This window comes from Juglans microcarpa x Juglans regia, chromosome 7S (assembly GCF_004785595.1).
Source record: "Juglans microcarpa x Juglans regia isolate MS1-56 chromosome 7S, Jm3101_v1.0, whole genome shotgun sequence".
NCBI classification, from domain to species: Eukaryota; Viridiplantae; Streptophyta; class Magnoliopsida; order Fagales; family Juglandaceae; genus Juglans; species Juglans microcarpa x Juglans regia.
In genome coordinates this window covers 261799-276543 of record NC_054607.1, presented here as the reverse complement: position 1 = coordinate 276543, position 14745 = coordinate 261799, and the positions used below count along the sequence as shown (strand labels likewise).

Here is a 14745-nt window from a genome sequence, read left to right as displayed (position 1 = left end):
AGCTCTCCTAGCTAAGGCATCCTTATTAGTGGAGCCAACTTGTTTCTCTATTGTTGTCAAAATTCCTGAATGGTGTGTTAGAATGCAAGAAGAGTTTAATGCCTTGCTTCGAAACAACACATCGTCTCTTGTTCCCTCTAATACTGCATATAATGTTGTACGTTGCAAATGGGTTTTTAAACTTAAAAGAAAGGCGATGGCTCTATTGAGTGCCACAAAGCACGTCTTGTTTCCAAATGATTTCACCAATTAGCTGGCTTGGACTGTGGAGAAACCTATAGCCTAGTGGTTAAACCAACCACTATTCTGATTGTGCTTTCGATTGTCTACTCTGTAGGTTGGGCTATGCGTCAAACTGGCATTCAAAATGCATTTCTCCACGAAAATTTATCTGAGGAAGTGTTCATGAACCAGCCACTTGGGTTCTCTTACCCTTTACACCCATCTCATGTTTATCGCTTAAATAAATCCATCTATGGTCTAAACTAGGCTCCGAGGGCATGGTTTACTTGGCTAAGTTCATGTCTACTTCAACTTGGTTTCCAAGCTTTTAAGGCAGATTATTCTCTATTTATTTTCATGCTGGATCAACTACTGTGTTTATTCTTATTTATGTTGATGATATCATCATCACATCCTCTGCTCCTAAAGCTATTGATGAGCTACTTGATCTTCTACAAAATGATTTTATTGTCAAAGACCTTAGGGACTTAAGCTTCTTTCTTGGCATTGAAGTATAACATCTACCAACCAGACTTCTATTATCTTAGCATCGTTACATCATTGATTTAATCAAACACACAAAAATGCTTGAGGCCAAGCCCATATCCTCATATTCTCTATTAGCATATGATAGTGATCCCTTTCATGACACAACTCTCTCTTGGAGTACTGTTGGATCTCTACAGTGCATGTCTCTTACCAGAAACGATCTAACATTTGTTGTAAATCGTGTGTGCCAATTTTTGCATAAACCAACTAAGCTGCACTGGCAAGCCATGAAGCGCATTCTCCGTTATCTCTAACATATGGTGTCCCATGGTCTTCTCATCACCAAGTCCCCAATGCAACAACATGAAGCCTATTCTGATGCCAACTGGGCAGGTTGTTTCGATGACTGTCGCTCAACAGGTGCTTATTGCGTGTTCCTTGGCAAGAACTTAATCTTTTGGAGTTCTCGCAAACATCCAACAGTGTCCCACTCGAGTATAGAGGCTGAGTACAAAGCTCTTGCAAACACTGCTGCTTAGTTACAATTGATTCAATATTTATTTTGTGATCTACGGGTTGTACTTCCTTGTGCTCCAAAGCTTTGGTGCAACAACATAGGTGCCACGTACATGTCTATCAATCCAATCTTTCATGCTCGAACTAAGCATGCTGAGATAGATTTTCATTTTGTTCATTATTGAGTTGCTGCCAAAGCATTGCAAGTGTCCTTCGTCTCTAGTCATGACCAGCTAGCAGATGTTTTTACAAAATCCATCGTCTCCTCCCGATGCCAAATGTTATGTTCCAAGCTCAATGTTCGTGCCTCCTTGTTGCACTACAATCCATCAGGAAAATAGATGAGATTATCTCAACAGTTTTTATATTTTAAATATAGTCTTCAAGATGTAATTGGTTTCACGTTCCTATCCTCTGTAACAACTCTATTTCTATTGCCTTTATAATCTAATGCAAACACCCGAATAGAAGTAAGGTGATTATCCAATATAGTTTTACTTCTACAATTCAACTTAAAACAATAATAATATTAAAAAATAATATTTTAATAATATTTTATTTAACTTTTATTTTAATTCATTTTATCTCAACTCAACTTATAGTACAAATGACATCTAAAGCAAACATGATTATGAATAGATTGAAAATGGCTCTTTCTAAATAAATAAAAAAAAAACAAATCAAATATCTTTGCCATGGCTATTGTCCTATCTAATTAAAAACAGTACTTTTGTCGTGAATGGTTGTCATTGGTTGTGTTTGCATGTGTGCAGGAACGATAATCATTTTAGATACGAGCAGTTTGGAGATGAGACGCTTCCAGTCTATAACTGTCGAAGCCTCTCATACCTATGTTGTCTCTATATATTTATTGTTATTGTTATTTCTTCTTATTCTACAGATACAGCTTTAAAAGCATTAGCCCTTGCCTTTTTTTTTTTTTTTATCATGACTCTGGGCAAAGACTAACCCCATCAAAGCAATTGGTGTTCCTCTTTCAGGAAAATTTTAGCTGTAAAGATTGAGAAAGTATGGACATCTTGGTCTAGTTGTCATGGTTGGTCAGATAATTAACTTCAAGAATCTGATTTTATGATTGGCAAATCATGTGGTTGGAGCATCCATTATTTGTCAGAAAATTATGGGGCTGCAGTTGTTACAGGACCATGTGAATGCGACAATCATTACTAGAGAGAGATGCATATTTGAAAGGGGAAAAAAACACAAATGCCGACACTTCAATCAAGAGGGAGCCGAACCCAGAAGAGAAGATATATAAATCAAGATGAGAAATGAGTCAAAGGAGAAGCTGCATATATTATATGGTTCAATAGAACATGCTGACTTAGCTTATTTATCTCATTGGGAATTTAAGAGATAAACCACCAATCTCTCATTTTTTTTTTTTTTTTTTTTTTCACTTTTAATCAGAGGTTCATTGAATTGGACGTTATTTCATGGTGGTTGATCTGCGTTGTTCTGTTTTTAGATTCTCCAGAAGCATGCACATTCAGGGCTTTATCCAAACTAATCGACCCTTATATTTGCTTGAAATCTAGTTATCGATAATTGAATGCTGTCGTAATCATAAAAGACAAATGCAGAATAGAATCAGGTTCGAGCAATTTTTCCCGATATTAATCCAAAATGTCACTTCTATAAAAATTTTAAAGAAATGAGAAATATTGAATTATATAACAAGATCATGAAGTTATCAGTAATAAATAAATAAATATATCATTCATAAGTTTTTAAATGAGTAAAAAGTTATTTATTATCCGAATAACATTTTTCTTTGATAAAACCAATACAAATCAAATGATTGGACTGTATGATTACTGTGATCAGATCACCCTCTACCACGCACGGAATATATAGAGACTGTCGGTGGAACTCTTTTAAGCTCGTGGTTGCTATGTCCCTTTCGTTTCCTCGAAGCCATTGCCTGTGAATTATATTTTTATATATATATATATATATTTTTTTACAATCATCGGCAGTAACACCGTACACGCTTCTCTCACAGTGAGAGACAGAGCTGGGCTTCGCTTTGCATTGCTCGTCCACTTGGGTCATTCGATCTGTCTCCCCCACTTCGACTCTCTCTCTCTCTCTCTCTCTCTCTCTCTCTGGATTCTTGGTACGGGATCTGTAGGAGATTTTGGTGAATTTTCCGGAGAATTTCACTGGGTCCTTGGAAATCCAACTGATCGAGTTGTTTTTCGCACAAAGATCGCGTCTTTTAGGTAAGTGCCGCCAGTGGGATGTGTTTCGTTGCTGTGCAAAGTGAGAAACGAGAGCTGCGTTTCTTCTGAAAATTGCGTTAGAATTATGATTCCGGTTGTTGAGAAAACCGAGGAAGAGTTATATAGCGAAGTGCTCAGTTCATAAACACTGCGAACTCCTCCAAGATTGGAATTTTGACTGGCTAGTTTTTCTTTTCGTATGTTTTCTCAGCTACCAAATAGAACATGTAAATTTACAAATTTTCATTTATAGGAACTATTGATCACTGTTGAAGGAGATAAACTGATTCTTTTAATTATTTTCAGGTACTTCTATGGAGATCTGGGCTTTCATTTTATAAAAGGCTTGTTTTTTAATCATAGAGCTTTGAGGCATGAGTAGATCCCGTTGAGACTGATTTACCATATTGATCCATTGTACCGACCTGGGCTAAGAGAAGCGGGTTCCAATGGACTCGGAAGGAGAAACTGGGGTGAGTGTCGGAAAGCTTCCGTATCTGCCCATTGTTTTGTTGATGAGAAAACTGAGGCAAGGAAAAGGTTAAACATGTTCATAGTTAAATTCCCGGTGTTATTTTGATTATGAAAATAAAACATCTTGCCCTCATCTTAGTCCACTAGTTACATTATGTTCAGATGAGTGGTAATTGTGGTTATCTCAGGTCCCACGCGATGAAAGAAATAGAATAAGATTCTCTAGTTTCTTCCTTTCTGTCCTCTACATTTTCTCAGCAGCCAGATTGGCAGAGATCGAGCTTTCACCTTTTCCGCTGTTTTTCTTGTTCCCCTTTGATTTTGATTTGCCATAGACTGTGGGCTACATTTACTTATCCAAAAAAAGAATAACTCTAGCTTAGTTTAGATTGTTCTGTTGCTTGATTCAAATTGATGTTATCAGTATCTAAATTTGCTGAATGTTATATCTTTTAATGTGATGCCTCAGGCAAAGGCCACAAAGAACCTGGGCGGGCAGGTCTGCCAGATTTGCAGTGATAATGTTGGGAAGACTATAGATGGTGAACCATTCATTGCCTGCAATGTTTGCGCTTTTCCTGTTTGCAGGCCTTGCTATGAGTATGAGAGGAAGGATGGGGATCAGTCTTGCCCTCAATGCAAAACCCGATATAAGAGGCATAAAGGTAAGTCAGGTGTTATCTAACTGGAAAGTCTGCCACACTAGGAAACATGGGAAAAACATGATTGCGAGTAAGTTGTTTTTATTTATTTTTTGGATCAGTATAGAAAGTCGACTTATTTTAGAATATCCATATTCTATTTCTCCTAACAAGGTCAACTGCAACAAACTTGTTATGTGTCTTATTCACGAGTCTGTGACAATGTAGATGAACATTGTGGAAACTGCAAATATGAAAGCAAAAATGATAAATTTATTGAATGTTGTAAAATTAGAAAACATGTTTTGTCAACTCTGATAGTATATCTTTGTGGTATGCTCACACTTTCATCTCTGAACTTCTTTCTACGGTTTGTCCGGTATTGCTGGTAAAGCCGTGGGTTTTTTTAATTTTTAATCACAATATTCTGACTGTATATTGTTTCTCTTTGTGTTGCCAATTCCAGGAAGTCCTGCAATCATCGGGGATGGAGGAGAGGATGCTGATGCTGATGCTGATGATGGTAGTGACTTCAATTACACTTCAGAAGATCAAAACCAAAAGCAGAAGATTGCTGAGCGCATGTTGAGCTGGCATATGACATATGGACGTGGGGAGGACGTTGGGACTCCCACTTATGGTAAAGAGGTTTCTCACAACCACATTCCTCTGCTCACTAACGGAACAGAGGTAACAAAAAAAAAACTTCTGACATGCTATTTTCTTCCGGTCTTTTGGTTTTGTTTTGTTTTTTTTTTTGGGGGGGGGGGGGGGGGATGACTTTTGAAGTGGAAGTAAGCATTTGGCAATTACTAACATCCAGGTTTCTGGAGAATTGTCTGCTGCGTCACCCGAACATCTTTCTATGGCTTCTCCTGCAGTTGGTGGTGGAAAGCGCGTGCATCCTCTTCCTTATGCATCTGATGTTAATCAGTCACGTATATCTCTCACCTTCACATGCAATATGAACTCTATACTTTTGTTTTTGTGTTGATATCAGATATTGATATGTCGGTGTTGCTTATACTTTTTCTGCAGCTAATATTAGGATTGTGGATCCAGCAAGGGAATTTGGTTCACCAAGCTTAGGTAATGTAGCCTGGAAAGAGAGAGTTGATGGATGGAAAATGAAGCAGGAAAAGAATGTTGTTCCAATGAGCACTGGCCAAGCCAATTCTGAAAGGGGGGCTGGAGATATTGATGCCAGCACTGATGTGCTTGTGGATGACTCTTTACTGTGGGTTCCCTCTTGATTGAACTTGTGAATCTTTGGCTGCTATTTTTTGTATTTAGTTGAGGTTTTACTCTCTGGAATGCAAGTTTAAGACTTACTAGTTTGCTTTCTTGATTATACAAACTTTACTTAATATTTACTTGCCAAAAGTGGTTATTACATTTTAGCAGTACTTGCAAATTGAGTTCCGAGTGTGAACCAAGTATAGGTGCTCAGTCAATTTTCCCAAGTTTGATTTCTATGATTATCACTTGTTTGTTAAATTCCACAGAAGAGCTGCAATTGATTTGACGTCCCTTATGTTTTGTTTTGCAGGAATGATGAAGCTCGGCAACCTCTCTCAAGAAAGGTTTCTATTCCATCTTCTAGAATAAACCCTTATAGGATGGTCATTGTTCTGCGGCTCATTATTCTCTGCATTTTCTTGCACTATCGAATCACCAATCCTGTGCCGAATGCCTATGCTCTGTGGTTAATATCTGTGATTTGTGAGGTTTGGTTTGCGATATCCTGGATATTGGATCAGTTCCCTAAATGGCTGCCTGTAAACCGTGAAACATATCTTGACAGGCTTTCTCTGAGGTAAGAATATCTTTCCGCCTACTCTCAGCTATCATACTTGGTGATCGGATCTGCATTCATGCGTCTCGGACTCTCGAGTAGCTGTGTCATTTCAGTTTTATTCTTCGTCTTATATAATTTTGAATCCAAATTTCTCTAGTATCCATCCTGTGTACTTGAGTTATTTGTTTTGAATTGTCTTATTACTTATCAAGAAAAAAAAATTAAATATTTTGAATTGTTCAATAAATTTTTGATCACTTACAAAAAAAATTCCATATTTATATGAATTACAGATATGACCAAGAGGGAGAACCTTCACAGTTAGCTGCAGTTGATATATTTGTCAGTACTGTTGACCCATTGAAGGAACCTCCTCTTGTGACAGCCAATACTGTGCTATCCATTCTTGCTGTTGACTACCCAGTTGATAAGGTCTCTTGCTATGTATCTGATGATGGAGCTGCTATGTTAACATTTGAAGCTTTGTCTGAAACATCAGAATTTGCGAGGAAATGGGTTCCTTTCTGCAAGAAATATAGCATTGAGCCTCGAGCCCCAGAATTTTACTTTGCACAGAAGATTGACTACTTGAAAGACAAGGTTCAAACATCCTTTGTCAAAGATCGTAGAGCTATGAAGGTAAGGTTTTACCATCCCAATGTACCTTGCCACGCCATTCCCCTTCCCTCCCCCCCCCCCCCCCCCCCCCCCCCCCCCCCCCCCCCCCCCCCAAAAAAAAAAAGTGTGCTCATGTTACTTGTTCATGTCATATTGCAGAGAGAATACGAAGAATTTAAAGTCCGTGTTAATGGGCTTGTTGCCAAGGCACAAAAAGTTCCTGAAGAAGGATGGATTATGCAAGATGGTACACCATGGCCCGGAAACAATGTCAGAGACCATCCAGGAATGATCCAGGTATCTCCTCCGTTATATCGGTAGATCTGTTTATGCTGAACCCTGTTAGTTACTGCTTGTTAGATTTCAGTCTGTTTTTAAAGTTCATAAAAATAATCTATATATGACAATGGTGTTGGGAATAGTGCCAGTTACTCCTGAGAACCTTCTCCTTTTGTATACAAGTTAAGTTATCCTCATTAAGTTTCTTTCCCAACCCCTTACTCTTTCCAATTAGTGTTCTGATACATTGGGTTCTAAAGTGGATTCTAGTATCTCTGCTCTCTTGTATAAGTATCATTTGGTTACTTTGTGAAGGTCTTCTTGGGCCAAAGCGGGGGGCTTGATGCTGAGGGCAATGAGCTGCCACGTTTAGTCTATGTTTCTCGTGAAAAGCGTCCTGGTTTTCAGCATCACAAGAAGGCTGGTGCTATGAATGCACTTGTGAGTAATTAACAATATGCATTTGGAGTTCTTCATTCTTTTGATGTCCAGAAGTGTCTTATCTTTGGTGGCCAACACTCTCTTGCAGGTTCGAGTATCAGCAGTCCTTACCAATGGGCCTTTCTTGTTGAATCTTGATTGTGATCACTACATAAACAACAGCAAGGCCTTGAGGGAAGCTATGTGCTTCCTCATGGATCCAAACCTTGGGAAACATGTTTGCTATGTTCAGTTTCCACAGAGATTTGATGGTATTGACAGGAATGATCGATATGCCAACCGTAATACTGTTTTCTTTGATGTAAGTTGTTACCCCCCCCACACACAAAAAAAAAAAAACACAAATTTAAGCAAATCGTTCTTTGTTGCTATCTGCAGTTGTTGAATAGTTTTAATTGTGGTTGCATGTCTGATGTATTTTATGTGCCTAAGTGATTGAACAAGCATTAGGGAATTTGTTAATATATTGTTTATCTTTCTGCCCAGCATCTTTTTGATACATATTTTTATTGTAAATTTCAGATTAACTTGAGGGGTTTGGATGGCATTCAAGGCCCTGTTTATGTGGGTACTGGATGTGTCTTTAACAGAACGGCTTTATATGGTTATGAGCCACCTCTCAAACCTAAGCATAAGAAACCTGGAGTTCTATCGTCAATCTGTGGTGGTTCACGAAAGAAGAGTTCAAAGTCTAGTAAAAAGGGTTCAGACAAGAAGAAATCTAACAAGCATGTAGACCCCACTGTGCCTATTTTCAGTCTAGAGGATATAGAAGAGGGTGTGGAAGGTACATTAGTTGAATATTATTTTTATTTTTTACATATTCTGTTTATCAACATACCAATCAGAATCTTATTTTGCTTTGTCAACTTGGGTTTTATTGTTGATTATACTTTGTATTCCTTGTTGACACGTTTAAAAGGAGAATGATTTGGTCTCTTTTTTATTCTTATTGAGCTGGCTACCTTTATACATATACAATATATATTATTTAAAATCAACTCTCTGATTTTTTTGGTAAGTGGATCAACTGTCATTTTAAAGTACATTTGCACAAGGCAGCAACACATAGTAACTCTCATTTGATTTTGTTATATATAACTATAACCTTCTTTTACGTGCTTTTTATGATCAGGTGCTGGATTTGATGATGAAAAGTCACTATACATGTCACAAATGAGCCTGGAGAAAAGGTTTGGTCAGTCTGCTGTTTTCGTTGCCTCTACCCTTATGGAGAATGGCGGTGTTCCACAATCTGCAACACCAGAAAATCTTCTTAAAGAAGCTATTCATGTCATCAGTTGTGGTTACGAGGACAAAACAGACTGGGGAAGGGAGGTGTGTTGTATTGCTATTTAGTGCTTTGTGTCCTTGATTTTTTCATTTATTTTGTTGTTTCCTGCATAATGAAAGTTGTTTCCACAAAGCATCACGTGCGATATTAAGACTGCTACAGGTAGTAAGGATGGATATAAGAGCAGGTGGAAATTGGTTTGTAATTGATTAACCTTTGAGGTAAATGCTGTTATTTACCAAGTGTGCACAGGTAGAGTATGCCTTTGGCCATAGAGATTTGCATCACGATTAAGTATGTCTGAGAGACTGAGGAAATAAATACACAGGAGCCTTTTTCTGTATTGTCAAAAAACCAATGTATGTTGAAGAAAAATGATTGGTGCAGCTAGTTCTTTTCTGATATTCATTTAAGCACGACTGAAGTACTTATCAAAAAAATAAAATTAAGTACGACTGAAGTCACCCCTAGGTGTCAGGATGCTTCTCTTCCCTTAACTTAGTTTTCGAGGCATTGGAGACTTGTGTAAACTACATGAAATGTAATTTCCTCATCCTAATGAGTTCTTGTTGTCTGCCACACATAATATCAATCAATCAACTTTTGTTAATTCTGGGTTCATACTTGGAATTTATGGCACCTGCAGTGCTTTTGTTTTATTTTTTATTTATTTATTTATTTTTTTTTTGGGGGGGGGGGGGGGGGTGTTCAAGACTTTCTAAAGCTACAAGTCTGTTCAAATATCCATCAACCACTAAGATGCTCTCAATCAGGAGTCAAGACCATGCTTTTTCCTTGATGAATTCTTAAAGCAGAGAAAAAGTTTTTTTACATCTAGCTTTTGTTATCTTTTTTCTTAATCCTCCTCCCTCTTAACTACCTTGCAATTTCTTGATGGGTAGCACTTCTCTGCTGATATTGAGTCCCTGTAGTAACCATCCATTAAATGACAAACATGACATCTTCACTTATATTCTGTGTGTGTGGTCTACCCAAGTTGTGTTGAGTTTTGTTGTCTCATTAGATATGGTAAAATATTGTTATTTATTTTCTCTCACCATGATATGTTTTTTACTGCAGATAGGATGGATTTATGGTTCTGTTACAGAAGATATTCTTACAGGATTCAAGATGCATGCTCGTGGTTGGCGATCAATTTACTGCATGCCCAAGCGCCCTGCCTTTAAAGGGTCTGCTCCTATTAATCTTTCTGATCGACTGAACCAAGTGCTTCGATGGGCTCTGGGTTCTGTGGAAATTCTTCTCAGCAGACACTGCCCCATATGGTATGGCTATGGTGGCAGGCTTAAATGGCTGGAGAGATTCGCATATGTGAACACCACCATCTATCCAATCACTGCCATTCCTCTTCTTATGTATTGCACTTTGCCAGCTGTCTGTCTACTTACTAACAAGTTCATCATTCCACAGGTTCGTCATATGACCAAATTCATCGCATGTATTTTCATTGTATGGGGTACTTTTGACTTTCCTGGCAGTAATCCTTGCTGCAATCCCTGCATCTTACAAAAGCTTGCAGGTCATGTATTTGTGAGTTAGTAGTGATTTGGCTTCAAAATATTTTATGGCGAACATTTAAATTTGCAGTAGGAGTTCACATTTCCACAATTAACATGACATGCATTATTTTATTTTACCTCTAAAACAAAGTAACATGGCATGCATTCATTATTTAGTGATAGCGGGATTTACAGAGCAGTGATTTATTGGGAAAGGAATGCATTCTTCTCACAACCTTCACACAAACTTTCATGTTTCTTTGTGAACACTCGAATCAATTTTAGCATGGTCTAGTTTGTGTGTAATATGAATATTATTTCATAATGCGGCAGTCTTTGGAATGTTCTAAATTCTTTTGCTCGTCTCATTTTGCTTGCAGATCAGTAACATTGCAAGTATATGGTTTATATCACTCTTTCTTTCCATCTTTGCTACTGGTATTCTAGAAATGAGGTGGAGTGGGGTTGGAATTGACGAATGGTGGAGAAATGAACAGTTTTGGGTTATCGGTGGTGTTTCAGCCCATCTCTTTGCCGTTTTCCAAGGTTTGCTAAAAGTGCTCGCTGGAATAGACACCAACTTCACAGTTACATCCAAGGCATCAGATGAAGATGGAGACTTTGCTGAACTGTACATGTTTAAGTGGACAACCCTACTCATCCCACCAACAACACTCCTCATCATAAACTTGGTTGGGGTCGTTGCGGGCATCTCCTATGCCATTAACAGTGGTTACCAATCATGGGGTCCGCTCTTTGGCAAGCTTTTCTTTGCCTTTTGGGTGATCATACATCTGTATCCCTTCCTTAAGGGTTTAATGGGTCGCCAGAACCGAACACCCACCATTGTTGTTGTCTGGTCGATTCTCCTTGCTTCCATCTTCTCCTTGTTATGGGTGCGGATCGATCCATTTACCACCAGAGTTACAGGTCCAGATATAGAGCTGTGTGGGATCAACTGCTAGAATGACGACTGCTTGGAACACCAAAAAATCGTTCTTAAGCTATTTAGGTGATCTCCTTGTTCATGCCAACACAAGTTTGAGAGGTGGGAGTTAAGTTAATTCTCATATTTAATTTTGCCGTAACCTGTTGTTGTATGTGATCAGCTTATTTCATGTGTACTTGGGAGTTTACGTACGTATATGTGCAGATCATAGGTGATCATTTTGTTGTTACAGGAGTTATTTTATGTATTAGTTTGGACATAAATTGTTCTGAGAACTATGGCCGGACACTACTTATGGAACCGATTTAATTATTCTTTATATATCCAAGTAATTTGTATGCAACCTTTTATCGTTCTGCAGGCCGCGGCATTTTTCAACTAGCTAGTAACCGGTCTTAATTTTTAGTGAAAAGTTGCAGTCGTGAGTGTGTAAGCATTATGTAATCATTTTGAAAAAAAGTAAATAAATATAGGATATATATGAAAAAATAATAATTTTTTAATTGTAAAATTTATTCTTTTTTAAAGTGATTGTATTCCATAAATGTATGTGAAACTGCATGCAGGCTAACAAAACGCACGACCCCTTGTACCCAGCTTCCCTTCGAAACAAATATTAACGAAACTCTCTCATCATCATCTTTATCCATCTAACATGCATGTCTATATATATGTTTGACACAACCTTTAGAGAAAATCACAGAAAACCACACGTGCCGATTCCTCTTATATTGACTTGGCCCTCTGCTCATACACACTCATCCTAATAATTAACCATGACATTCCCGACATCAGCGTAACACGTGTCGTTTAGTTCCACCGATTCGTGGCGAGATGTAGTAATTTTTACATCACACGATCTTATCCTTTTAAAGGGAACCTTAGTAGTCCAAACAGCTCCATAATTGCCAGTTTTCGGGGTAGGAAAGGTCGCAACAAGTACCCTAGTTTTTTGAGTATTGCATGCGTTGTGTAGGGTCTCGGCAATGGCCATCGTGGAGGAGCCCATTACTTTTAGGCTTGATCGTTTGGATAACATGGTGGGTGTTCGTATAAAGCTTTTTTTGTATATATGTTTATGTTTCATGTTGTATAACATTTTTTTTTTATTTTTTTTGGCACGATGATGATCAGTTGAGGCATTTGGAGGAAATTAGAGGTTGCAACGTCAGATCATCCCCAAAGAGCTCTTGTGCATCAATCGCATCAAGCGGGACGCAAACGAGCGACGGCCATGCATCATCCACGGATCTCTCTCCAAAGAGCCTGGAGAAGAAAAGCCGTCCGATCGAGCACGTCATAATTGAGACTGAAGTCAAAGGAACGCTCATCGAGAGGATTGAACTAGTAGAGGACCGTGTGCTGAAGGTAACGAAAAAAAATATATGAAATTGAATCAATTAATTAATTATTAATGCATGGATGCATACTAACACTAGTTTGATCGATCATGAAGGAGTATATATATATATATATATATATATATATATATATATATGATGAGCTTCCTGCATATGTTTGTATGATCAGCTGTGTTTGCAGTTGGAAGAGGAGGAATTAGAGGCAGAGAGAAAATTAGCGGAGAAAAATGAGAAGAGGGCCCACATGAATAAGGGATTGAAGCAACTTGCACGTAAACTTTGTATGAAGGGGATCAGCGCCAACGCCAAGGAATCATATATAATTAATTAATTAGTTTAGTCATGTGCTTTTGGAGAGAGTGATTTTTCTTTTTCTTTTTCTTTTCCGTAGGCAGAATTAGAATTAAACAACTCCCGCCACTTTTATGCATGCATGGATCCCAAGTTAAGGTTTGTATCATCTCATCAACTACTAATACCTAAAATAATAATAATAATAATTTGGGAGTAATTAGTGTTTTTTTTTTCCTTCTTTTTTGGGTCTTTTTATTTTTTTATAATTAAGCTCCTTGTAGTTCGTGCTTGTATATATGGAAAGGTTCCGTACAAATTTCATGCCAAGTTTTGTGCAAAGTGATCTTTTCAAACATTAAATTAATTAAAATCCACGATAGCAAATTACTTTTTATTATGAAAAATATAAAATAAAATAAAAAAAGAGAGAGATTTCTCTTAACTTTTTCAAAAGACTGCCCAAGAAACGGCCATGTAACTATCATTTGTTCTGGCCCCTTTATCTTTCGTGCTGCCCGTCTCCCTTTTATGGGCCTGCTGGATTGGGCCCTTTTTTTTTTAACGGTTCCGGTTACTTCTTGGGTTCTTTTTCCTTTTAAGTGGGCCTTTATAATTCATTTATTTTTAAGGAAGAATTAATGAATTATGGGACATGCCGAGTGTGCGGTGACGAGATAAAGAGACAAAAAAATAAAAAAAATAAAGTTTGGGATTGGTTCCCAGGAGAGGGAGCTAATTGAAATGGCCAAAATATAGGTCATTTTCACATTCGTGGATCTGATGCTTGATAAGAAAGTCCAGTACTAGATAGCTAGATTGGTGGTTAAAAGGGACCAAGAAATGCTTTTGAAAAAAGGGGGGTTGTTCTTTGCTAATCTCTGTCTACCTTGTTTTTCTAAGGTAGTTGAGGTGGCATTATCAACACCTTAGCTACAAAAAGACATGCTTGTTATTGTATGTATATGGGACACGTGTTAATCATCCAACATCAACCTAGATCAAATTATACTAAGTTAGACATTATCTTTAATGGTTGGCACATGTTCTAATTCTCATTTTTAAATGAGTGAACACTTAACAACCAATTTGCCACGTCACTCTTAACATGCAAAAGCCAATCTTCAACGAATAACTTTGTCCTTTGACAGCCTCATTTTCTTACACGCATATAAAAAAAAAAAAAACATGAACAATAAAATATAAATCAGTGTTTATATCTCTATTTATGTACAACATCAGTGTGTGCAGTGTGCATAGCATGACTTGTTCTTTTAAGCCAAATTCAAATCGAAGACTTTTTCATGTTACATAATATTATAATTTTTTATTCAAAACATTTTTTTCACCTTCTATAAGAGATAGGTCATATGACATATCAATGTGAAGTATTCAAATGATAAAATGTATACTATCTAATATTGAGTTTCCATGTTCACTATCTTTTGGGAAAAACATGGCAAAAATGCTGTGTCCACAAACAGGATAGGTCTCGACAAAATACATAATCTGTTTTTGATAAGTGACTATTTTATTATTATTTATAAACTATTAATTATATTTTTATTCAATAAACAAAACAACACAAAAATGCCTCTGTTTATCT

At 37.4% G+C, this 14745-nt stretch overlaps 2 protein-coding genes across 2 annotated transcripts; both read left to right on the top strand.

The window, feature by feature from the left end:
- The first annotated feature begins 3922 nt into the window (after window positions 1-3922).
- LOC121241416 (cellulose synthase A catalytic subunit 3 [UDP-forming]-like) lies at window positions 3923-11757 on the top strand. Its single transcript, XM_041139171.1, has 14 exons — window positions 3923-3946; window positions 4417-4612; window positions 5055-5278; window positions 5412-5526; window positions 5627-5825; window positions 6138-6404; window positions 6680-7025; window positions 7164-7301; window positions 7599-7724; window positions 7813-8025; window positions 8247-8511; window positions 8860-9062; window positions 10099-10449; window positions 10919-11757. Exons 1-14 carry the CDS (start codon window positions 3923-3925, stop codon window positions 11501-11503), a joined length of 3252 nt encoding a protein of 1083 aa, XP_040995105.1. The 3' UTR covers window positions 11504-11757.
- Window positions 11758-12330: 573 nt separating this feature from the next.
- LOC121240306 lies at window positions 12331-13351 on the top strand. Its single transcript, XM_041137702.1, has 3 exons — window positions 12331-12527; window positions 12622-12855; window positions 13018-13351. The coding sequence occupies exons 1-3, from the start codon at window positions 12474-12476 to the stop codon at window positions 13177-13179; spliced, it is 450 nt and encodes a 149-aa protein (XP_040993636.1). The 5' UTR covers window positions 12331-12473; the 3' UTR covers window positions 13180-13351.
- Window positions 13352-14745: the final 1394 nt, after the last annotated feature.